General features: G+C 50.4%; 8 protein-coding genes across 8 annotated transcripts; 3 read left to right on the top strand and 5 right to left on the bottom strand.

Moving 5' to 3' along the window:
• Positions 1–382: 382 nt before the first annotated feature.
• BU24DRAFT_492502 (WD40 repeat-like protein) lies at positions 383–5,620 on the top strand. Its single transcript, XM_033533896.1, has 3 exons — positions 383–438; positions 541–4,041; positions 4,090–5,620. Exons 1-3 carry the CDS (start codon positions 428–430, stop codon positions 5,276–5,278), a joined length of 4,701 nt encoding a protein of 1,566 aa, XP_033384753.1. The 5' UTR covers positions 383–427; the 3' UTR covers positions 5,279–5,620.
• Positions 5,621–5,773: 153 nt separating this feature from the next.
• BU24DRAFT_422752 (polysaccharide lyase family 1 protein) lies at positions 5,774–7,073 on the bottom strand. Its single transcript, XM_033528065.1, has 2 exons — positions 6,679–7,073; positions 5,774–6,622 (listed from the first exon to the last, which is right to left on the bottom strand). The coding sequence occupies exons 1-2, from the start codon at positions 6,986–6,988 to the stop codon at positions 5,973–5,975; spliced, it is 960 nt and encodes a 319-aa protein (XP_033384752.1). The 5' UTR covers positions 6,989–7,073; the 3' UTR covers positions 5,774–5,972.
• A 613-nt stretch (positions 7,074–7,686) lies between these two features.
• On the bottom strand, positions 7,687–8,395 carry BU24DRAFT_422751 (uncharacterized protein). Its single transcript, XM_033528064.1, has 2 exons — positions 8,323–8,395; positions 7,687–8,223 (listed from the first exon to the last, which is right to left on the bottom strand). Exons 1-2 carry the CDS (start codon positions 8,363–8,365, stop codon positions 8,000–8,002), a joined length of 267 nt encoding a protein of 88 aa, XP_033384751.1. The 5' UTR covers positions 8,366–8,395; the 3' UTR covers positions 7,687–7,999.
• A 939-nt stretch (positions 8,396–9,334) lies between these two features.
• BU24DRAFT_462570 (uncharacterized protein) lies at positions 9,335–10,033 on the top strand (the record flags this gene model as incomplete). The annotated part of the gene is made up of 1 exon (XM_033532023.1): positions 9,335–10,033. One exon carries the CDS (start codon positions 9,335–9,337, stop codon positions 10,031–10,033), a length of 699 nt encoding a protein of 232 aa, XP_033384750.1.
• Positions 10,034–10,115: 82 nt separating this feature from the next.
• BU24DRAFT_422750 (ADP,ATP carrier protein-like protein) lies at positions 10,116–12,088 on the bottom strand. The gene is made up of 5 exons (XM_033528063.1): positions 11,993–12,088; positions 11,719–11,740; positions 11,513–11,589; positions 11,199–11,444; positions 10,116–11,144 (listed from the first exon to the last, which is right to left on the bottom strand). Exons 1-5 carry the CDS (start codon positions 12,032–12,034, stop codon positions 10,581–10,583), a joined length of 951 nt encoding a protein of 316 aa, XP_033384749.1. The 5' UTR covers positions 12,035–12,088; the 3' UTR covers positions 10,116–10,580.
• A 1,695-nt stretch (positions 12,089–13,783) lies between these two features.
• On the bottom strand, positions 13,784–16,124 carry BU24DRAFT_391702 (ERG4/ERG24 ergosterol biosynthesis protein). The gene is made up of 3 exons (XM_033525121.1): positions 15,772–16,124; positions 15,414–15,712; positions 13,784–15,361 (listed from the first exon to the last, which is right to left on the bottom strand). Exons 1-3 carry the CDS (start codon positions 15,843–15,845, stop codon positions 14,247–14,249), a joined length of 1,488 nt encoding a protein of 495 aa, XP_033384748.1. The 5' UTR covers positions 15,846–16,124; the 3' UTR covers positions 13,784–14,246.
• Positions 16,125–16,274: 150 nt separating this feature from the next.
• On the top strand, positions 16,275–17,920 carry BU24DRAFT_450930 (mannose 6-phosphate receptor domain-containing protein). Its single transcript, XM_033531066.1, has 3 exons — positions 16,275–16,752; positions 16,879–17,395; positions 17,445–17,920. Exons 1-3 carry the CDS (start codon positions 16,406–16,408, stop codon positions 17,601–17,603), a joined length of 1,023 nt encoding a protein of 340 aa, XP_033384747.1. The 5' UTR covers positions 16,275–16,405; the 3' UTR covers positions 17,604–17,920.
• BU24DRAFT_481019 (uncharacterized protein) lies at positions 17,727–21,440 on the bottom strand (the record flags this gene model as incomplete). The annotated part of the gene is made up of 2 exons (XM_033533151.1): positions 17,727–21,159; positions 21,291–21,440. The coding sequence occupies 2 exons, from the start codon at positions 21,438–21,440 to the stop codon at positions 18,037–18,039; spliced, it is 3,273 nt and encodes a 1,090-aa protein (XP_033384746.1). The 3' UTR covers positions 17,727–18,036.
• Positions 21,441–22,206: the final 766 nt, after the last annotated feature.

Genomic DNA, 22,206 nt, shown 5'->3' with positions numbered 1-22,206 from the left:
GCTTGTGCTGCGAGTAACTTTACTTGCCATAGATCATGCTTGTAAATACCCGTGTCTAATACTTCACTTTGCGTATAAATACATCAACAGAGTTAGTTGCAATCATATGTAGACTTTGTATGAAATGAATGAAGTTGAAGATAAGTTCAGTAAGTCGTAAAGTGAATACGAGATATACTGGAGCAAGCCCGGCACTACTTTTACTTTAAATGTTTAACGATACTGTATGATACGATATATACTTGTAACTATTTGGATCAAGCGTGGGACCTAGACCATTCCGCACCGCCACCCGAGTCCACCCACTTTTGCACCTCCACACCGAAACCACTTTACGCGCGACAACTTTATTTTCGTCTTTAACTTTAACCACACCCTCACACAACACGCGACCCACGCCGAATGGACGCGTACAGCGCACACCACAATGGGCACGGCGTAAGTCTTCTTCTCACCTTACTCTCTTCTTACGCATAAGATCAAATACTGCACCTTCACATTCAAATTGTTTCAAGCGCGTAAATTAACCCGCGAATGCAGCGACTGGAGAGATTCCATGCTCATTGATCTCACGGCCGACGACTCGAGTTCCTCCTCCGACCTCGAAAGCGACGAACAGCAGCAACATATTAGCCCTCTCACCTCATCCCTACCAACCGCTTTGAAAGCACCACCACTACCTCCATCCTCACTTCAACCCATAGAGCCGAAACCTCCAAGCATAGTTCCTCCCCCTCCACGGTTCATCGCCTCGCACTTCACCCCGCAATCGCAATCGCAATCGCAATCACCGCGCACACCGTCCGCCCCGACGCCAGTGAGTTTCGCGCGCCAGAAACCGACGTTCAAAGTCAACAGTGCGAATACCCGAGCGAACGGAAGAGGGCAGGGCGACTGGGCTGGGCATCAGAGCTTCGATGGGCAGGGGAAATTGGTGAAGGTATGGAATGAGAGCGTCGGTTATGAATACTCGTCCGGGGCGCCGGGGCAGGCCGGCGGGCAGGGAATTTACAGCGGAGGGCTGAATGGCTCAAATGGGCAGGTTGGCGTGGGAGGTCATGATGCTGTGGCAGGTCACAGTCAATTTGGTGTCCAGGGAAGCATCTACAGTGAGCATCACTTTGGCGCGCAAAGTAATCTGGGGGTTCAAGATGCCTGGGGTCGGAACCAAATCTTTGTGGGTTCTTCCAGCGCCCAACATAATGGTGTCAGTCAACACGTTCCCAGCGGCCAGGGTGACTCGAGGGGCACGGGGAGTCAGATCAATAACGGCGGACATGGTCCAAGCAAAATCGTTGACTTGACGGAAGCTACCAAGCTCGGTGATTTTTCTGGCCCCCCAGACAAAAGAAGGAAGCTCACCTATAACAACGACGGCGAACCAACCGTGCGCTCGTTGAATTCTGCGCTTAGAAGGGATTCGGAGAGGACAGTTGCCGTACCAGACACTATGGTCAAGCACGGATCGCGAGCGCTAAATATTATAAGATCGCCAGATGAGGACAATCCTATTTTTGAAAGCGCTCTTCCTGAAAGCAGAGTTGCAAGAGACAAATCATCTCCACTGGACCAGGAGTTAGGACCTTCGGACCTAGACGACGATCTGCCATCGGATGACGACGCTCTCAAATGGAGGACCCCCCAATCCAACCTGTTGAAGAAAAGGATATTACTAGAAAGTCCGAATCAGTACAGGCTGCAAAAGCCTAAATACTCCCCAGCAAGCAACCAGACACCATCGGTTCTTGCCAAAAAGAACGAGAACATTGTGCAGGAAATTGAATTTGGACCCAGGCCTTCCGAGATCAACAAGCCTGTTTCTCTTCAATCGAACGCTTTCTTCCCCGCATTCGCGCCCTTACCTAAGGCACAATCCCAAAGCCCGTTTACCGAGCAAGAGGAGCACCTACTCATATTTCTGAAAGAAGTCAAGAAGATTAGATGGACCGACATCGTCAAGGAGTTCCCTGGCCGTTCATTTTCAACCATGCAGGGCAGATACTCTACCAAAATCAACCGCAGAGACCGTGCCCTGGATCCCCCTCGCTGGAATCTACCACCCAAGTATGCGGATGAGATGACGGGCTATGAGCGATTTGCTGAGTCGATGAACGTCGAGCCTTCCGTTGAAGCGACACAGCCCCGGGTAGGAATTGAGTCAGGCTTCGAACCTTCAACGAACACAACACAACCGCGGGTAGAAAACAGGGCCGGTCTTGAAGCTTCCATCAGAGCCATCCAGCCTCGACTACGAGATGATACGAACCAGACTGAAAAAAGGCTTCAGGGGCATCATTCCCATGAGTCTGCGTACTCATCCGCAACGGAATCCGGTCCAAGAAGAGCGACTCGAGCTCGAGATCACAAAATAAGCTACGATCTGTCGCGCAAGTTTGCCTCTGTATTTCGAGATGAGGAAATGGATGACACCATTTCACCTCAGGAGCAGACTCCATCTTCAAGAAGGTTATCGCCAGCAGAGTCACCAATGTCTGAAGCATCTACGCTTGGCACTGTTCTTCCTGTAGATGAGCAAATGAACGTTGATTTCGATCAAGAAGACGCGACGCTTGTCGTTTCCAAGCAAAAGCTTGACTATTTGACGGCAAGTGAAAGATCACTTATACGCAGAGGATCCCGATTGGCAGAGTGGGATGTCCGGAGTGGCCGCGCATGGCAAGGTGTGATCGTTCATGTTGACTTCAGTCAAGAAGAAATGCAGATCGTGGAAGATGTTCTCGTTTGGGTGTCTAGAACTCCTTCAGAGCGGTCGTCTACGAGTCGTAGAAAACGTGTCCAACACATTGCACAACGCTTGACCGAAGCCAAACGTATGCGAGCATCGCATGAGCTTTCAAATGTACTCCCCTTGCGCACTGGAAAAAGCATAGATGCTTTCCTAGAAGACGCGGCGTCAGGAAAACTTCGCCGCGGCACTCCCCACATCCAGAGAATAGGGGCAGTGCGGCCAAGCAGACAACACAGCTCACGACCTAGGACGTCAGCGCCGTCGTTTTTGCGAGAGCGCGAGCTTGGTCTACAGTCTCAGAGAGGCTGGAAATCAGCTTCGCGAGCATTGACGTACCAGTCACGAAACACCATCTACGATACAATGGGGCCTGCCCGATGCTATACTGGGGCTTCTGGCGATGTTCACGCTGCAGCCTGGTCCCCGGATGGCGAATCGTTCGTTGCAGGAGCGGTATGTGTTACAGATCCGCACTCACGGCAATACAATAGGCCAAACAATCTTCTCTACGGAGACTTGCAGACGAACACGATCCATGAGCTAGCAAAGCATCATGTTGAACGAGAACAAACTAGTGAGGGTCCAAACTCCACACATGCAATGCATGTGTCCCAGGACAAACGACTTTTCACTACTGTTACATCTGCACTCTTTACGCCCGACGGCCAATACATGGTCTCTGCAGGCTATGACCGACAAGCACGTGTGTGGATGCTGGCAGGTTCCGGGGAGCAGCCAATCTTTGAAAGGGGATTGAGCCACAAGGCAGAGGTTGACCTCATGGTCATCAACCGCGACCCTCAAAACACGCTTTTGGCAACTGCCTCCAAGCGAGACGACAAGTCTATCAAGGTCATACACGATTTCACGGGGGATAATGCAAGGCCCTTCGCCGAAACCTATTCTTCTAGGAAGGGAAGTGAACGACCCGATCTCAAGCTTTTGCCCACCGCGCTCGAATTCGAGCCGAATTATGGCCATCTTCTGCTCGCTGGATACGGGGCGAACGTAAATGAAGATCGCTCTGACAGCTCCGGCGACATTTGCATGTGGGATGTTGAAATGAAGGTCCCAATAGGTGTATATGGGGCGTCTAGAAACGTTTTTGACGTAGCTTTCAATCCGATCGCCGTGTCACAACCTCACTTCGCGGTTGGATGTGTGGCCAGCGGCAACGTCAATCGAGGCACTCGTTCACTGGTCCGGCTGTATGACGGACGGGGCGCGGACAAATACTCTTTGAACATGGAACTAGAATGTCCGGCCTTGGATATGAACTACATCATGTATTGGTATGTAACCCAAAACTAATCACTCTACATCAGCTAATCCAGAGACAGCCCATATGACGAGAATATCGTTGCTGCTGGCTGTACCGACGGCCGAGTATACATCTGGGACCTCCGCTGGCCTGACGATTTGAAATACACTCTGAAACACGGAAAGTCTTTGATGCCTCTCAATGACTTCGACAAACTCGAGGAAGTCGATACTGGAGTCCGTTTCTTGTCCTGGGGTGACAATGCCACCCGTTTGTACAGCGGCTCCTCAGATGGCGTTGTCAAAGTATGGGATGTTGCGCGTTCTACTGAGGACGTATTCATCAAAGATTTGATCACAGTTGATTCAGGCATCATGAGCGGAGCTTTCAGTCCGGACAACAGCAAACTGATCGTTGGTGAGGTCAATGGGTCCGTCAATATCCTTGAAGTCGGCTTGGACGACCGTCCGAAAAAGGACATGGAGAAACTCAGCTACGCACCTTACGCCAGCTCTGACGACGAAGATGAAGACGAGGACGAAAATTTCAATCCCAGGGTCGATACTCCAGTCGACCCCTTCAGCTCTGGACAGTTCATGAACGTTCCCTTCGGCGGATTCCCAATGCGCCAGACAGTACAAGGTCCGAACTATACCGGGCCCATGGACATGAGCATAGACGCCCCGTACCTACGGGAACAAGCTCTCGACTTCCAACTCAGTCTATCTCAAGCCAAGGAACCGCAGTGCGACATTCCCGAATGCTTCAACGACTTCGTCACGCTCACCAGTGAAGAAGTCGGCGACTCCCAGAGAAGCAAGGACAGAATACCCGACGAGCTGCGCCAGCAATGGCACGCCGCCAGCAACCCCACCGATCGCATCATCGTCTCCGGCAAATCGAAGTGCTCCAACTGCGGCCGACCCGCGCGTCCTCCCGAAGCCAGCGAGATCGACGACCCCGTTCTCTGCGAGCGCTGCGGATTCGCTTGTTTCCACTGCGGCCAGCACAACGCAATCGCCCCTGAGACCACAACCCTCAAATGCACAACCTGTGCCGGAGTATGGAGCATCGGCGCCCTAGGCTACGACCTCCTCCGCAAACCAAACATGCGCGCACTCCTCCCTGACGTACCGTCCCTGAAAGGCTACGACAGGGACATGTTCGAGGCGCGCTTGAATCTCGAGGATAACGCTACGCATGGCGACGAGATGAACGCTTTGACGGACTATTATCACTCATTGACTATCGATGAGCCGGCGTTTTGATTGAGCTCTCCTTGCTAGAGGCCCCGCCACCTCACCCCTTGAAAGGCAAAAGGCCGTCATGTATCTGCCTTTCCATCTTGTGCTTTTCCTCTTTTGACTTTTTTTTCTTTCGTCAGTACTAGATGCAGGGACGGATTTTGACGTTTTATGTTTTTTTGTCACTTGTAGCTTGATGATACCCCCCCTCCTCCCCTTCCTCCCTTTCAAATCACATGAGATACTTCCTTTACTTTTGGGAAGGAAACAGGGAAAAGGAAAAATGATAATTGGTTGTGTGCAGTCAGGGATTTTTGAATGAGAGATTTCCGTATGGATGAGTGAGTTGGTGGCATGGAGAGAGACATGCATCCACCAACAAATGAAAGTAGGAAACTCCCCTGCGATACACTACGAAAAAGATAAATGAATCAAATCAAATCAAAGTCACAATCCACGTGTGCACATATGCAAGTACCTGTCATTCACATCATTCGCCCCAAGAAAGCACAAAGTATAGAAGTGTCATAAAGTTTTTGATTTTGATTTCGTCTGCGCGGCAGACCACCGTGAAAAAAAAGAAGGCCAATATAGTGACCAAAGAATCGAAAAAATGCTGTTTCGCTCAGTAAAAGATATATACACAGAATCGGGAATCCATATGTTCCCCTTTCCCTCAAAAAGCTAGACTTGGTAGGGTACATAAAAAGGTACGTGTCTAGAAAGTGAGGGTAACACCAGCGGTGCCAACGACAGCGGCCTTGACAGCCGACGCCTCGATGAGGTCAGCCTTGTAAGGGACAGAGTCGAGGGAGCCACCGAGGTCCTTGACCTCCACGCCGCCGAAGTCGTTTCCGCGTGCGACGGCGAAGCCGGCGTCAGTGGCGTAAAGGGGCTTCTTGATGCCGGAGAAGGCGTTGTTCTCGACGAGGAGCTGGGCGCCGAGGCGGGTGTTGATGCCGTCGGAGACGTCCTCGTAGAAGTTGTTGTAGATGTGGCCGGTTCCGAAGCGGAAGGAGGGGACGCGGGAGTTGAGGTTCTTGAAGTAGTTGTTGTTGTAGGTGATGTGCAGCTTGCCCTTGTCCTCGGACTCGTTGGAGTTGCTGTGGCCGACGAGGGTGGCCTTCCAGTGGTCGTGGAGGAAGCTGTTGGAGACGGTGACGAAGTCGGAGGCGTGCGTGATGTCGAGCAGGCCGTCGTAGTAGTCCTTGTCGTGGTCGCGGTCGCTGAAGAGATCGACGTGGTCGACCCAGACGTTGGTGGCCTTGTTAAGGGAGATGGAGTCGCCGCCAACGACCTTGGAGAGGGCGAAGTTGCGGAGGATGACGTTGGAGGTCTGCTTGACGGTGATGGTGAAGCCCTCGAGTTCTGATGATCGGGTCAGTTGGTGTAGGTAAGAGCTTGGAGAAAGAGGAGGAACTTACTAACTGAGGAGTCCTTGCCGATGATGCTCTTGTTGGAGCCGACGCGGACATCTCCAGTGGCCTTGATGGGGCCTGTAATGAGGATGATGGAAGCTTCGTCGCCCTTCACGGCGGCAGTAAGCTCGTCGAAGGATGAGACCTCAACGGTCTTTCCACCCTTTCCACCGGAAGTACCGCCATTCTCAGTGGCGTATCCAGTGGTGGCAACCTCGTCGAGGTTGGCTCTCTTGATGAGGCTGGCCCTCTTGAAAGTGGGAGCTGCCAGAGCGAGGGCGGGAAGACCCAAAGTGAGGATAGAGGAGAGCTTCATAGTGAATGTGGAGGGAAAAACGAAGGTGTGTATATAAAAACGAACGAAAGTTTAGTAAAGTAAACAAAAAAGAATGAAAGTCACAGACTTGGTTGAATGATAAAAAGTTGAATTGAGAGGAGATAGATGCTCTTATATATCGTGATATTAAGCAACGCATTCGTCAGATTCCCATCCTTCATCTCTTCGGCAAGCCCATGCCGTACATGTCCTCAGATCGCGCCATAATGGCACAAGGGTTGTTGTCCTACAAGGCGTTTCAAGATGATATCGCACCAATCGAACGATGCCGAAGTAGGGAATATACCGAACAACGAGGTCGGAGACTCGGAGTATTAACCATAAGAACAGAGAAACGTTCACGAACCAGACTCATGGTACACCGTTGTAGTCTTGGCTCCAATATATTCGGAAGCGCTGTTTCGTTTCAGCTGCCACCGAGCCCCACAGTTTCGCGCGGCACGATGGCCTTTAACCCCTATACGGACCTCGAAACATACTTTTTCGCTACAAGAGATTTAGGAAGGGGAACTGTTATTGTTTAGAGCCATGCGCCAGCCTCCGGTAAGGCTGTAGATGCAGAGCCAAGAAGGATGACAGTGGACCGTCTGCACTTGGTAATCTCGTACAAAGTCGCTTGCATAACCGTTCATGTCGAAGCGCATTGCGAATCCGAGTGCGGGCGTTTCTTCCAAAGTCGTCTTGCTCGATCTCTGTTATATTGTTAGTCATTCCGAATTGGTGGAATTGGTGGAAGTGGATGAAGGGTGGAAGAAATGGACAATATCGACATGCCTTGAGATTAATTGACTATAGAGTGATGTCGATTGATCCACGACGTCCTTTCCAATACGGACGGGCATTCGAATTGATTTTATGTACTTGCAATCTTCGGCATGTCTTATGACATTGAGTGGAGTTTGGAATACTTTGTACTATGACATTAACGTTTCTCAGACAGCATAGTTACTGAGGTCTCTCTTCTTCAAGCCTGCGCAATCGGTCTTCAAGCTAGTCTAGTCGCTTCTTTTCTGATTTATCGTGGTCAGGCGCAGATATTTGGGAAGGTTCATGCTCGTAAGTAGAGTAGATATAGAGTGGGAGTGTGACATATACTAGACCGAGTAATGCATATGACGCGTATTGCAGGCAACAATCCGAGATAGCGAGTCCCAGAAAAGGAACTGTGGTGGATTGAGGGTAGTTCTGACGCCCTGGGTGAAAGGCTCCACTTCCTAAAGAAAGTTAGCACGACCTCAAGGGATCGAAGACATCCACAACTATATGCAGCAGATGTCTAGGGACGATCGATCTAGTGCCAGAGGTGATCATACTTTTTGCTAGAAGATAGAATATTACTATCGTAGGGATAGACATTGTTACATTTATCCTGAGGTTGGCAAGTTGGCGAGGTGACAGAGGACGGGTGCAAATAGGTTGGGAGTGGCTATCTGTTATGTTAACCCGCTCCGAGTCTTTGGTTCATTCAACAAAACAAATCCGCCTTCCTCCTTCGACCCTGACGTGACTGCAATATGAGAAATATTAGTTGGATTTATCGTCTACTACAGAGACTCTGGAATAATAACACCTCTGGCGTTGCGTTTGTTGAAAGCTGAGGATTTTAAAAAGAGACTATCATAATTCTTATTTCCTGTTTGCTGGCTTCAAGGTGTAGGAGGAACGCTGTATACTATATGTCGGATTCTGCTTCAACATTGTGACAAGCTATATTCAATGAACTGCTTTTGGCACATTCAATGATCAATAGTCGACAAAAATCCAGTCCCCAATTTGTTGTGCGCGAGAGCATCCTGCTTGTATAGGGAATAGTAAGTAGTAGACAGGTGACGAGAGAGATCTACCCCATACATGATCAGCTCTGCAAGATCCGAACGAACCATATCATATCAGACCTATGAAGTATCACATTCGGCATGAATATCAAATATTAAGAGATTTAGTAGCAGAAGAGCAACAGTCCGTCGTACTAAACGCATTGTCGATTCCATACACTTCGGACGGACAATAAAGGCCGTGACATCATCGCCCGAAGCGGAAAGCACCTCAATATATCAAAAGAGGCCAACGTAACTCTCTCTCGAAGGCAGCAACAATCGCCACTGATTCCCTCACTCTACCTCCATAAAAGTACTACTACTATCCTCCTCTCCCTCTTCTATCGAACGTATTGGAAGGGGAATTAGACACCAAGTCTCGTCAAACACCGCCAGTCTTGCATTCACACGCAACCTCAATTCACACACATACTCACTCAACCAACCTCACCACCACCCACCTTTCCCTACACAGTAGTAACACCCAAACCCACACAAATCAACGACAATGCCTCCAATCCCCCTCCACAAAAACGACCCCATCAACGCCTCCAAACCCACAGGCACAACCCCGCAAACCGCGAACCCGCCTCCAACCCGCACCACGCCCCTTCAAGCTCCAGCAACCACCACCAGCACAACAGACGCCTCGAACCCTCCAGCCCCCCAGCCGGGCGCCCGTCCTGCGCCCCCGACTGCCGCCGCCGCCGTACCCTCGAACACGGGACCCGCGGCGCCGCAGCCTGCGGAGGGAGGATACACGGCGACGCACATCACGACTGAGACGAGACGTGCAGCTGGAGGTCCACAGCCAGCGCAGTTCGCGATTCCTCCGCCCACGGACTCCCAGCTCGCGGGCCGGTCTACCACTACAAGGACCGAGCATGCTGGGCCGGGACCCACGACGCTGAACCTAGGGCCCGTGGCGTCGCCTTTCCAGGAGGCGCATTCTGGAGGGGTTGGAGGTGCTGTGCAGACGAGCACTGGTGGTGGTGATGGGGAGGAGAGGAGGAGCTTGGAGCATCCGCCGGGGTATGTGCAGGCGCAGGAGAGGTATACTTATAGTGGTGGGGATGGCCAGGGACAGGGCGGCGCTGGTACGCAGCAGGAGGGCGTCGGTGCGGCAGCTTGGAACCTGTTGTCTAAGGCGGGCGAGGCGCTGCAGAAGGGTGAGGAGGCAGCTTGGAGGGCGGTTAGGAATAAGTAAGAGAGAGGGTTTGGGAAGGTGTTTGATATCTGGCGTTGGGAGACTATACGTATCATCATGATGTCGATGCTCAGGGGTTTGAATTGAAGTTGGGGAATGCCGATAGCATATGAATCAACGGAAGCTCATCAGGCTCGGAAGGTCATCAATGTCAGAGTAGTAGCATCACATGTAGCAATTGATCTCGAGTTAACAAATCGACGAACTCTATTGTTGACTATTTTCCCCCCGCCGACACCAAATTGACGAAGACCGGAATATAGTTAAGGAAAGGGTAAATCAGACAAAAGCAATGCCAGCCGATGATGACGTTGTGTAATACAGGGTGCTGGATTAGGGAAATGGGAGGTGCCAGGCAAAGTAAAGTACAAGGTGTGTTACCACCGCCGTCGTGCTTTTCGTGTACCAGAGCAATCCCCGCCCAAATCGGGCTTGTTATTGCTCTAATCAATCTACCACTACCACCACACGCGCTGACCCCTGCGCCTCCCCGTTATTATTTTTCACCACATCATTCTTGGAAAGGGGTATCGGAAGAGTGAGACGCTTAACCAGATCCACCCTTGAACTTCTTGCCGAAGAGGATGAGCTGCACCTGGTCGTAGATGGAGAGCACACCAGCACCGGCGACACCACGGAGGATGTTGGCACCAGCACCCTTGAAGAGAGACTTGACACCCTCAGCGGCGACAATCTTCTGGGCAGCATCGAGGGAAGACTTGTACTTGACGGCCTCACCGGAGGTCATCATCATACGACGACGGATGGTGTCAAGAGGGTAAGAGGCGATACCGGCACCGGTGGTGACGGCCCATCCGAGCATGAAAGAGGCCAAGAAGTTACCCTCGAGGGAACCGACGAGGAGGACGGGCTTGATGGAGTCGTACATTCCGAAGTACAGACCACGGTACACGACTATACCGAGGACGGAGGGCATGAAACCACGGTAGAGACCGGCAATACCGTCGGAAGCGAGGGTCTTCTTGTAGACATCGACGAGACCGTTGAACTGACGCTCACCACCCTTCTTGGCGGACTTGGCGTCGTTGGCAAGACGGGTACGGGCGTAGTCGAGGGAGTAGACGAAGAGGAGGGAAGTGGCACCAGCGGCCTGTGATTGTCAGTATATTGAATGTAGGATGTCGTTGTATCAAGGATAACTTACACCACCGGAGGCCAAGTTACCGGCCATCCACTTGGCGTAACCATCACGCTCCTTCTTGAAAGCGAACATGGACTTGTAGGTATCGCGGAAAGCGAAGTTCAAGGCCTGGGTGGGGAAGTAACGGATGACGTTGGCGGTGTTACCTCTCCAGAGGGAGAGGACACCCTCAGCCTGTGAAGTGCGGCGGAAAGTATCGACGATACCGTCGTACTTGCGGTCAAGACGACCAGACTTGAGCATCTCATCCTGTGGAGCGAAAACTGGTTAGCGATGATGTAGTGGAGATGAGCATCAGTGTGTTTGTGATGGCTTACCTGGTTCTGGATGAGGAGCTTGACACGCTCGATAGGAGCGGCAGCAGTCTTCGAGACGGCGGCGGAAACACCACCCACTGATAAGGAGTTAGTTTGCCGATCGGATAAAGATGTCAAATTTTTCAATCAATGCCTCTCCATCATCGCAATTGAGATCCAATGGCTCTCGGGATTGATGGAGGGTTGATTTGATGATGGGGACGTACTCAAGAAGTCCACGGCAAAGCCCTGCGTGTGTGTTAGAAAATTGTAATAAATTGCCTCAATATTTCAGTGCCGCCAAACAACCCGCCCTCGCCCACACCCGACCATCGAAAACAGACGCAAAATCATCTCTTGAGCACTCGTCGCATCGCTGGGAAGGAATTGCTCCGAGTTTTAAATTGAGATGGGTTCTTGTATCTGATCGATCGGACAAGCGTTTTGAGGCAGAGATCTGGACAGGTTGCTGGTAAGCGCTTGAAAGAAGGTAGAACTTACGGGCAAGCCGAAGACGGACTTGTCTCCCTGGTTAACGGCCATTTTGAATGAGACGACTGCTGCGAAGTCGGTCGAAAAGGGTGGAGATGAGAAGAGGAAGAGGTTGAGGATTGGGAGGATGATGGGAGAAGATGCGAGTTCTTAAAGCTGGCTTGTCAGAAAATTCGTTGGCGGCCGGGCTCGAGCGCACGCCAAGACGCTAGTTACTAAGTGGATCTAGTTCGCCGCTTCTCCGAAAGGTCTTCGCGGGTGTTGAACCTCGGGGGGAGCGAAAGGAATTATTACTTTGGATCAACTGTGTAATGCCATTGCGGATTTATTTATGTAGCTATGAATCTAAATCTACTTGCTACTCATACTTCCATTGCCTGCGGATCGAATTGAACTTTCAGTTCGTGGTTCCCCGAATGTCTCCGTCGCACACAGCTGGAACTGTAACACTCCCTATCCCAATTATTTTTCCTTTGATAGTCGCAAGCTGCGCACGCGCCACATCCACCCCCTAACGTTGCCGCAACAACAACCACAGCAATAATCATCTACCAGTAGCAGCTGTAGTATTCACATGCAGTGGTAGTGGTACAATTGGTAGATAATAGTCATTATAATTAGTATCTACGCCCCAGATAGCAATGGCTAGTTTCTCTTACTGCTACTATGACAATCGGTATTCCGCCTTTGTAGATGAAACTGCAATTGACCGGACAGCTACCCGCAACGACGACCATCGGATATCAATTGGCGCACACAGGCACATGCAGATAGGCGTATGTAGTCACGTAGGTCCCTGGGCGTATGTAACAGCAACAGCGGCAGATTGCCAAACCAGATCAGTGCCAGATCACGAAAAACCGGGGGTGAGACCTGGACTGGACTGGTTGGTTGGCCTGCTAGTTTTTTCTCTTAATCGTGGAGAGGGAGGCGAGGATCCCCAGGAAAACCCAACAGCCAGCACACGACACAATTGATAACTATTCTCCAGTCTCTGTCTCTCCATGAATTCTCGAATCCTTCCCGATGGTGGGCTAGTTGGATCTACTATACGGAGTAGACTACCATGGAATGTGTGTGCTTGTGCTTGTGCTTGTGTGCTATGTTGGTCTCGCTCCCTCTATGGCTGAGGTCTTTTTTTCTTCTCTGTCTAAAAATCGTCGCGGCATTCGGGTAATTTCGGCTTCGCCCAGCGATGTTGCACCAATCACCGCCCGCCCGCCACAAAACTGTTGGCGATGAGGCAATCCAGCAGCACTGGAACAAATTCTTTCCTTTTCCCGGGCGGCCTTTTCCAACAATAGGCGACTCTCCTTTTCGGATTTGTTGGTTTCCAGATCCCTCCTGCGCGGAACTACGAATAGGGCTGTGGTTAACTAGTGTGTACTGTCCAGCCTGTCTCTCTGCCTCGGTGGGATTGCTACCGATGGGGTAGCTTATGCACATATCTATTGCCACCGCCGTCATTGTACGTATACTTTGCGTGGGATGTAACTACGAGTGTAGTGCGCAGGCGGAAAGAAACATGAAAGAATACTCGGCACTCCCCCAGTCCACACCCATTGGACCCCATGTGGGGAGTGGAGGGGAGGGGAGGGGGGCAATGTTTCTCTTGCAACCCGCTAGATTAATTCATTGATATATTGCAACCATTGGGATGTCTGTTGCTCTTTTCAAACTATACATTTATATCACAGAGACACATGTAGGTAGGCAGTTGTAGCTAACCATCAGTAGCATGGCCCATCAATTGGTAAAAATCACGAACCAAAGGAACATAGCAAGAGTTATTATGATATGGATGCATGTCTTCAATCGAACCTCTTTCGAGGCCGATAGCATTGCATCGAATCTTGGTTTGATTTTATATTAAGCATTACTGGTGGACGCACGTCTTCAATAATCATTTCTGACGATAGCATGTCGCCCTTTTCCTCCTAATTCCTTCGAAATTTTAGATGCATGTCTTCAATCACCCCTCGGCGATAGCATGGCACCTGTATCCAATCAGAGTAGCCCGAAACCCTATGTGTACCGAGTGTATGTCTTCAACCGTCCAGGCGGTAGCATTACACTTCTAATCACCATTATATGTGCGGATATCCGCTCAAAAATTCCGTAGATGCACGTCTTCAATCGTCCAAGCGATAGCATGTCATCTTCCTCTCCTGCCATTAAGGAATGCACGTCTTCAACCAGATCCAGTCCGATCTGATAGCGTTGCATTCTAATCCCTCCCTCCTACACAGCTCATACCGTCCATCTAATAGATGTATGGCACGATTCTGTATGGTACCAACTCGCAGTACCGCTCCCAGTCCTTTCCGTACTTTCTCCTGCACTTCTCTTCATCCCTTCGCTCGCGGTGAATGAGAAGGATGGCAAAGTAAAGCATGAAGAAGTAGGTGAAAAAGGTACCCCAACCCTTGGCTTCCCCAGGAATGGCGTACTTTCCATACGAATTCTGGAAGAAAGCGGCGTCGCTGGCAGTGGCCTTAATAGGATGTTGTTTCGCATCCTGGATGAGGTATCCAGCAATAGCCGTCGGCAGGCAGTATGACCAGCTCATGAACCAATCACCAAGGTAGTTGATGTGACGGGCCGTACCCCACCAGCCTGTGATCAGAAGTTTAGATCCCGAGGCAGTCTCAATGTACTTCAAGTGCTTCACACGCGGATCCTCGGGGTTGGTTCTGAAGCGATTCTTCTCGTTGTTGACGGAGCGGAAGATGTAATATCCAACTCCCTGTACCGCGAGGACACCGGCGATTCCAGTCCATCCGAGTTCCACGGGATAGGTGGCAAGATACCTTGCCTGGATGCTGTAGGTGAAGGGAACCCAGACAAGGTCGCCGAAGCTCAACATGGTGCCGAAACCGTCATTGATGATATCAATGGTTGTGAGGATGGCACTCTCCATGTACAAGCAATCAAAGACGTAGACAGCTTGTGCGATCGTAACGAGGAGAATAGAATCAGTGACCTTTCCGAAGTTGCGGTATTGCTGCATAACAAATGCAAGGTCAAGGATCACCCAGCCCAACAAACCAGGGCGCACCTCGCACCAGGCCTTGATGTCGACTTCTCCAAAGATAGGCAGCGTAACACGAGGGTTGAGTTCACGGCCGATGAACCAATCGTAGAGCATGTTTCCGGTATGTCCTCCGGCGGCTAGCTCGCGCATATGAGGATCTTTGGGGTGCTTGACACTGAAGGAACGGATGTAAACAAAAAAGGCAAAGAAGTAAGCAACAAGGATGTTGCTGGTGAGTAGGCCCAAGTAGTTATCAGAGATAAATCTCCAGACAACGAAGTCTGCACCTTCAACGGCAGTTCCAGCGGCAAGGATAACCATGGTGAAGATGGCTGAACCCCAGGCTGTATAATGTTAGGATGGACCTTGAACGTGTCACGTGCTTCGAAAACATACCATTGAGACGATACTTGAGGCGTCCGCCAGTCTTCAGCTCAGTACCCTCGGGCTCTTCAGCAGGAAGAAAGGCATAGAGAGCAAGGTTGAGGAGATAGTAGCCAAGAGTCGCAAGGAAAGCTTGGGTAGAAAGAAGACCAGAGATACCAGGCCATGCCACCTCCTCCTTCAGCCGCTCTAGAGTGAGGGTGGAAGGATGGAGCAGAGAAGGTGCAGGACAACCAGAAACATCATTGCAGAAGAATGTCAACACGTAGCAGAAGAGAGGTAGACCAAAGGAGATCAATGCTGCGCCAGGACTATCGCCAATGTCAGTATTGATGTTCAGGATCTCTTCACAAACTTTCAGTAAACTTACGGTCCGAAGAATTCATAGCCGTGAGGCTCCTCAGTTGCCTTTGCAGACTGTGATACCTTGCTTTTTGGCGCCATGCTTGCAAAAGGAGTCGATATTGATCTGGCTGGAGGGAGACGCGTAGAAGGAAGAAAAAAAGGAAGGGGAAGCAAAGAAAGGGGCGAGCAACCAAGGCGTGGGACGAGGCTGGTGTAGATTTATTTCAACCCGACCAGAAATGCGCTACCGTCTGAAAAAGTCTGGAGAGGAAATGGCCTCTTTATACCTTTCTTTTTCGTCTTCTGAGCCTGTGCCTGCGCCTCACGACAACACGAAGCTTGGTGATAAATTAGTTGTTGCTCGTTCGATTGTCATAGAGGACGGAGTGTAGATTTCCGTGGTGCACCTTGCAGGGTTCGTCATGACGCGCACTCTTGATCGCCAAGTGCGCTACTCCTGATATGGAATCGTCCAAGGTTCCTGCAGCGGACGCCGCCGCGTGTAACGGAACTTGAGAGGCGTACGTAGCGCGAACAATCTGACCTGCAACTGCAAGCCAGTGTGTGCCTGGAGACCGATTACACTCCTTTCTTTACCTTTGTTATTGTTCCTGCGATTCCTGCTTGTTCCTGCTATTTGATTTCCCACATTATTCGCCATGGCCATCATCGCGTGGTCAGCGCTATTGCTGCTCATATCCTCCGCAACCTTGTCCCGCGCTGCCGAACCGAAGCAATGGAAGCCATGTACCATTGTATCGCCAACCACGGAGAGGTTCTTCGACCTGAACCCCCTACGCCGCACACTCCCGGAAGAGGGGAAGAAGAAGAAAGAAGGGGAGGAGGGAAGCTGGCATGCTCGAGGACATGACTATGGCGCAAACTTCACAATCAACTTCTGCGGGCCAGTGGTGGAGGAGCTCAGTGACGTAGAGGATCTGGCCAAAAGCAAGTGGCAGAACGTGAGCGCATTCTATGAGAAGGGTGATAGAGCTTATGCCATTGGGTAAGTGGACCTTTGTTGGACCCCGCAACCATAGAAGCATCGTTGTGGTGCTGTTCGCCGAATGGGAAGTGGGATGACAAGTATACACGTTGCTAGACCATGTTTTACTGACTTCCGCTCCCTCAGTCTCGAAAACGACGAGTTGGTTTTCCGTGGTCGCAAGCTTATTCTCAATTACACCGGCGGGTCACTCTGTCCATCGTCCAAATCGAAGAGGGAACCTGGTCCTATCGATCTTGCATCCCGAGCCATCATCGGCGACGACGACCCGGACGACAAGGACAAGGACAACGAAGACGAAGACGCACCCAAGAAGAAACCCGTCTATGATGGGCGCCGCAAGAGCACTGTCATCTCCCTGCTCTGCGAGAAGGACCCGTTGGCCAAGACCGCAATCTCCTTCGTAGCCGCTGTGGACGATTGCGTCTATTTCTTCGAAGGCCGTTCGCCGTACGCATGTGGTGGTGTTCATGTAGAAGAGCAGGCACTGGGCCCTAGCGGTGTATTTGGTGTCATTGCACTGATCGCTGTATTGGTTTACTTCGTCGGTGGTTGCGTATATCAGAGGACCGTCATGCATCAACGTGGCTGGAGGCAACTACCCAACTATCATATGTGGGCGGGTATTTGGGGCTTTCTCAGGGTATGTCCAGCTTGCCCCTAATTCTGTAACATTGCTAATACCTTAAAAGGATATGATGATCATCCTCACATCATCATGCGCCCGCTGCTTGCCCTCTCGTCGAGGGTACAGTCGGGTTTCGCTTAACCATGACAACAGTCGCCGCGGAAGGAGAAGTGACGACGAGAACAGGCTTATTGACAACCTGGATGAAGAATGGGATGATTGAGTTATGGGATAATGTCATGTGATACCTATGATTGCATTTGGAATGACTGGCGTTACGGGCATCGTCACAGAATGAGCCCTTGGGACTTGAATTTGCTTACGAACATTTCTGCATCAGATCAAAAGAAGTTGTGTTTCATCAAAATTGGTTTATTTTGGGGTCGGTGAACGTGCCACTGCTAAACGGATAGGATCGTAGCGATTTCCGAATATCTCCAGACTCTTGCACCAATTCTATGTTACAATTCCCTGTCGTACAGTATATATCTGCCTGCTGAAGTTCTTCAAAACAATCTCGGCGAGGAAGCCTGAACTACTTCGTGAGATCATTTTAAGCGTCCATATCTTTAATGTAACATGGTAGTTACAGCTCCACCTCGTCTCCCTCATCACTAGGAGAACTCCAGCACTCGTTGAGCTTCTGTGCGCGCAGCTCAATCGATCGAAACACCCCTAAACTCGTTCTTGACGAATTCTACAACGTCGGCATCGGCTTCTCCGTTGAGGATAGTCCCGAAGCGTTCATTATTTCGTTGAAGGATTGAGAAGACTTCTGCTTTGAAATCTACATGCTCTTGAACTCGTGTAGCCGTTTTGGCTAAGCTCGCTGGACGTGCCGCATGATTCGCGCGTAGGTGAGTGATTGTTCGCTTCACCTTTTTCTTTATCTTTTTTTCTATGTGGGCACAGAGGCGATCAAGCAATTCTGCCGTACGATCGATAGCACTGTGAAACATGGTATGCCGTTTGTTGTCGACATGGGTGTCCATCGTAGATTTCATCCTCGCAAAACTTCCTACCCCCTTCTCGGCGGAGCATGCCACGTAGGCATCATGCATCTCAGATTTAACCACTGGGACAAATTCTCGGTTGGCATTGCGCTGTTCCTCCATGATCTCTTCCAAAAGGCACACTCTCAACGTATCAAAAGATTGCTCGGCACGTTGAGCTTGACGCTCCACAGTAATGTCGTTGAAGTCGCCAGCAGCCCTATGTAGCGAATCGGCGTTCACTGCACTGTAGAAACTGCGCAGCTCTGCTTGAAATCGTTTGATACACTCGTCCAAGGCCTTCGGAACCCGGCTCTGGAAAGTACGTTCCCATGTTGCACCGAGCTGCTTCATGATGGGCTTCATCAAGTCAGCGTTAAAATCGTGGATGCCCGAGCTATTTGAATGGAAGACGCCGTGTCGCCGAACCACCGCCTTGTACGTCTGAAATGGGAGGCCATGATCGCTTCGGCCCTGTACCCAGTTCCGAGAGATCTCCAGGGCTTCATCAGTGGCGTTATCAGCGACTGCTCTGCATTTCATATGAAGCTTTTCACAGACGAGCTCTTTCAATTTGACGCTGCACTCCTCAGCGATGGTATCCCAGACTGATTCCAATTGACAAAGCATAGCCTCTGGGTCCCTAATCTCCTTGTTTGATGTCGCAACAGTGTTCGTATTCTTCGACCATTTGTGACACGACAGGATCTCCGAACAGAGGTCTTGCAGGAACGTGCGTGCTGATTGAATTCTTTTATGCTTTGTGAGCTCTCGATAGTGGCTCTGAAGTTGCGGAACTTCAGTCTGCAATAGTGAACTAAAGCCCGGTGTTACTCCATCGTCCTCCGATCGTCCTTGCAACCTTTGATAAGCTCTGCTACTTACGCAGAATACGGGCAATGCGTTCGCAATCTCGTCGTAGTCGCGAATAGCGTCCTCTGGATCAAATTGCTGTTCATTGGATCTGATCGCGCTTTCTTCATCGACTTCCTTAACACCAGTCGCGAAGTCACGCTGAATTCTTTGCCTCGAATAGTTATTGCGTTCAGAAATGCACCGTGCCGCAATTTGGCTTGCATTTGCTGCTATCCTGGCATCGGCATCCTTTAGTGCCTCGTTCACCTCCTTGATCTCAGTAGTGGTGTCATTCCGAACTGTCCGGAGCTCGTGTCGTTCGGATCTGATATTCTTAAGCGCTTGCTGCACAGAGTCTATCGTCAGGGGAACTGGCGGCCGTTTCATTATATCTTCATCGGATTCTGAGTCACTGATGTATTCCCTTGCATGATCCGAGTGGTCCAATCGTGATCTTTTTTGCGCGTTGCCACGAGCGTTGCCTTTTCTTCTCTTACCAGAAGCTTCCTGTGGAGCATAAACTTGCTCCCCGGACTCTAGCTTCTGTTGTAATGATTGCCACTGATCTTCTTTCTCGTAAAGGTCATCATAATATGAATTGAGTCCTTCTAGCCTCTCTCTCAGAGTGCCCCGACGGATTTCAAGATGTTTTTTTGTAGTTTTGCTATTGTCAATCTCTTCTTGAAAGCCAGAAATCTGGTCCTGGATACGCAGGCTTTCGGCAGCTTCCCTTATTTCAATATCATCCGTTTTCGAACAAACGAATGTGATGCCAGAGAAGGCACAATCAAACTTGAGCTGACGCCTGAATGTATCACCCAGGAGATCTTTTGCCGACTTGTCGTCGACCGCCCGTGTAATTGGCGCAACAATTAACATGCCGTTGCACTTCCTGATATATGAATCGGCAACGGCAGCCCGGGCCGCATTGTCGTCTTGTAAGCCAGGAAGATCAACGAGGACGGCGCCATTTGCCAGAACTGCTGATCTGACGTAAATTCTCACCACTTTGATCAGTGGCCAGAACCCAAAAGCTGATCCATCCTTGTCTTTCTTGCTCTTGCCCGAGGACTTTTCCTTGCTATCGACGTATGTTTGCACTTGTCGATAGAAGTCCCCAGCCTCTGAACTGGCAATGCAAATAGTCTTCCCAAGTAATTGCGCTACGGATTGCTCTGTCATGAGGCTGTCCAAAGTGCAGCTTGGAACCATCGCTTTGGTAAGCTCGGGAAACAAGGCTTGGAGCTTTGCCCAGGCTACACCTGCGGCAGTGCCTGAATTCGACATATCATTAAATACTGTGCCATCGTTGCTAGTCTCGTCAAGCAACAAACTGAGCTCAAGGCGCCATTCCTCGGGCGTCAGGAATTCGATCTCCGCACGATATCGATGACCAGGATTTGTGAATTCATTCCAAGAGATTTCAGTTACCACTGCCGTGCATGCGCGCATGCAGTTTGTGGGGACCAGACGCTCCTCGTCCAGTAGCGCATTTATGATAGAACTTTTGCCGGCCCCGGTGTTACCAACGACTCCAAAATATTGACGGTTGTGCTTCGGCGTGGAAAGTAGATCGGTGATACTATCTAGCCAAACTTGGGCTTCTGGTGTGGTGACGACTGCTTGACTGAAAACATCGCGCAACTGTTCAAGCGTCTTGATGCCTTGACGAACTCCGGCTTCAAGAATGTCCGGGTCATCTTGCTCGATGAGGCGCCTTATTGTGTGTACTGGCTCGGTGATCGCTGATTCTGGGTCGACTTGGACTGGTGCTACTTCGCTATCATCCACAATACTGACAGGCATGTGTCTGCTCATCGTAGGTAATGCTGAGTCTGTCAAGCAAGCTTGTAACAGGACAAACCGATCACCGTAGATGTCCAGTTCAGAGATGAAGGTTGCGGGCGGTTGGATGTTTCCTTCAAATGCGAACTGGAGGTCAAGTCCAGGATAATGCTTATTGGAAAATCTCACGATGAGCCTGCTGAGTTGCCCGTCCTTTCACGGGGAATTAGCGACGATAACAGGCGAGGTGAAATAGTAGAGAGGTGAAAGCGTCGTACCGAATTTACTCCAAACTTGAAGATGCGAGCTTCCTCTGTGGGTGAATTTGCGGGCTCGCGGATTCCCGCGACGTAAGAACCAGGCGGCAATTGTGATCTTGATGGAAAATCTCTTACGATCCTCGCGTGGTAAGCTCTCCAGTCCGTCATACCAGGGTCGAAATTAAGCGTAATACTACAGTCTCGGATACTGTGTACTATTTTGGGCTTCAGTCCTTCGATGGTTGTGTACTCCGCACTGAAGGGAAGCAGTGCTCTCCAATTATCGTAGCCGTACAGCGCCCTACGTATCAAACAGCATGACCGTAGGCGGCTGGTACAAGGTAATATTGACAGCAAAATCTCAAGATGGGCTGGTTCTAGGATGGTGTGCGCCGTGTGAGGGAGAAGGTAAAGGTAGGTGGAGGGGGAGGTAGGGCGCGAAGTAAAGTTGACGCGCCGCGCCCTTGGTGATTTTAAGGACTGTTGTAGAAAAGATGAACGAATTCTCACGTGACACTCTAATCACCGCGCTTTTACTTCAGTGACGTATCCTATTGGGCGAGTGATAGTCTCCGTGCGAGTGTACACTTACGTGACTAGGTTCGCGCAACTTGCTTGGTGTGAAGGATATCATTCCTAGGTATCAAGAAGCCGCAATGCCAATAGCGACGGGGAATTACCCAATGAGTCTGTTGTCCTCTCGTATACTCTTGTTGAGAGAGATGTTCCCTGCAACGACTCTAGAATCAACTACAAGCAGCTGGATCAAACCTCCCTCTTTCAGACCTTGGAGCAGTTTGTACAATAGTCTTTGTTGACAAAGAGCATATCAAACCAATGACAATGCCTTGTTGGCTAATTATAAGTACTCTGTCTCTACGATCGATGCTCGTTATGTGCTGCACAATGCGATTGTTCTGTCCAAAGAGTTAGA

The sequence above is a fragment of the Aaosphaeria arxii genome, assembly GCF_010015735.1.
Source record: "Aaosphaeria arxii CBS 175.79 unplaced genomic scaffold BU24scaffold_4, whole genome shotgun sequence".
Classification (NCBI taxonomy): Eukaryota; Fungi; Ascomycota; class Dothideomycetes; order Pleosporales; genus Aaosphaeria; species Aaosphaeria arxii.
This window is presented reverse-complemented; position numbering and strand designations above follow the sequence as displayed.

Bases quoted from the DNA above. Each gene is read 5' to 3' on its own strand.
- BU24DRAFT_422751 (XM_033528064.1), bottom strand. From the start codon at position 8,365: ATGTCTATCCCTACGATAGTAATATTCTATCTTCTAGCAAAAA. The intron at 8,224-8,322 runs GTATGATCACCT...AACTTTCTTTAG, and splicing joins ATTCTATCTTCTAGCAAAAA to GAAGTGGAGCCTTTCACCCA.
- BU24DRAFT_422752 (XM_033528065.1), bottom strand. From the start codon at position 6,988: ATGAAGCTCTCCTCTATCCTCACTTTGGGTCTTCCCGCCCTCGCTCTG. The intron at 6,623-6,678 runs GTAAGTTCCTCC...CCCGATCATCAG, and splicing joins CGGCAAGGACTCCTCAGTTA to AACTCGAGGGCTTCACCATC.
- BU24DRAFT_450930 (XM_033531066.1), top strand. From the start codon at position 16,406: ATGGCCATCATCGCGTGGTCAGCGCTATTGCTGCTCATATCCTCCGCA. The intron at 16,753-16,878 runs GTAAGTGGACCT...CCGCTCCCTCAG, and splicing joins GATAGAGCTTATGCCATTGG to TCTCGAAAACGACGAGTTGG. The intron at 17,396-17,444 runs GTATGTCCAGCT...ATACCTTAAAAG, and splicing joins GTATTTGGGGCTTTCTCAGG to GATATGATGATCATCCTCAC.
- BU24DRAFT_391702 (XM_033525121.1), bottom strand. From the start codon at position 15,845: ATGGCGCCAAAAAGCAAGGTATCACAGTCTGCAAAGGCAACTGAGGAG. The intron at 15,713-15,771 runs GTAAGTTTACTG...CATTGGCGATAG, and splicing joins GGCTATGAATTCTTCGGACC to TCCTGGCGCAGCATTGATCT. The intron at 15,362-15,413 runs GTATGTTTTCGA...AACATTATACAG, and splicing joins CCTCAAGTATCGTCTCAATG to CCTGGGGTTCAGCCATCTTC.
- BU24DRAFT_422750 (XM_033528063.1), bottom strand. From the start codon at position 12,034: ATGGCCGTTAACCAGGGAGACAAGTCCGTCTTCGGCTTGCCC. The intron at 11,445-11,512 runs GTAAGCCATCAC...TTCGCTCCACAG, and splicing joins AGCTCCTCATCCAGAACCAG to GATGAGATGCTCAAGTCTGG. The intron at 11,145-11,198 runs GTAAGTTATCCT...TGACAATCACAG, and splicing joins GTAACTTGGCCTCCGGTGGT to GCCGCTGGTGCCACTTCCCT.
- BU24DRAFT_492502 (XM_033533896.1), top strand. The intron at 4,042-4,089 runs GTATGTAACCCA...ATCCAGAGACAG, and splicing joins ATGAACTACATCATGTATTG to CCCATATGACGAGAATATCG.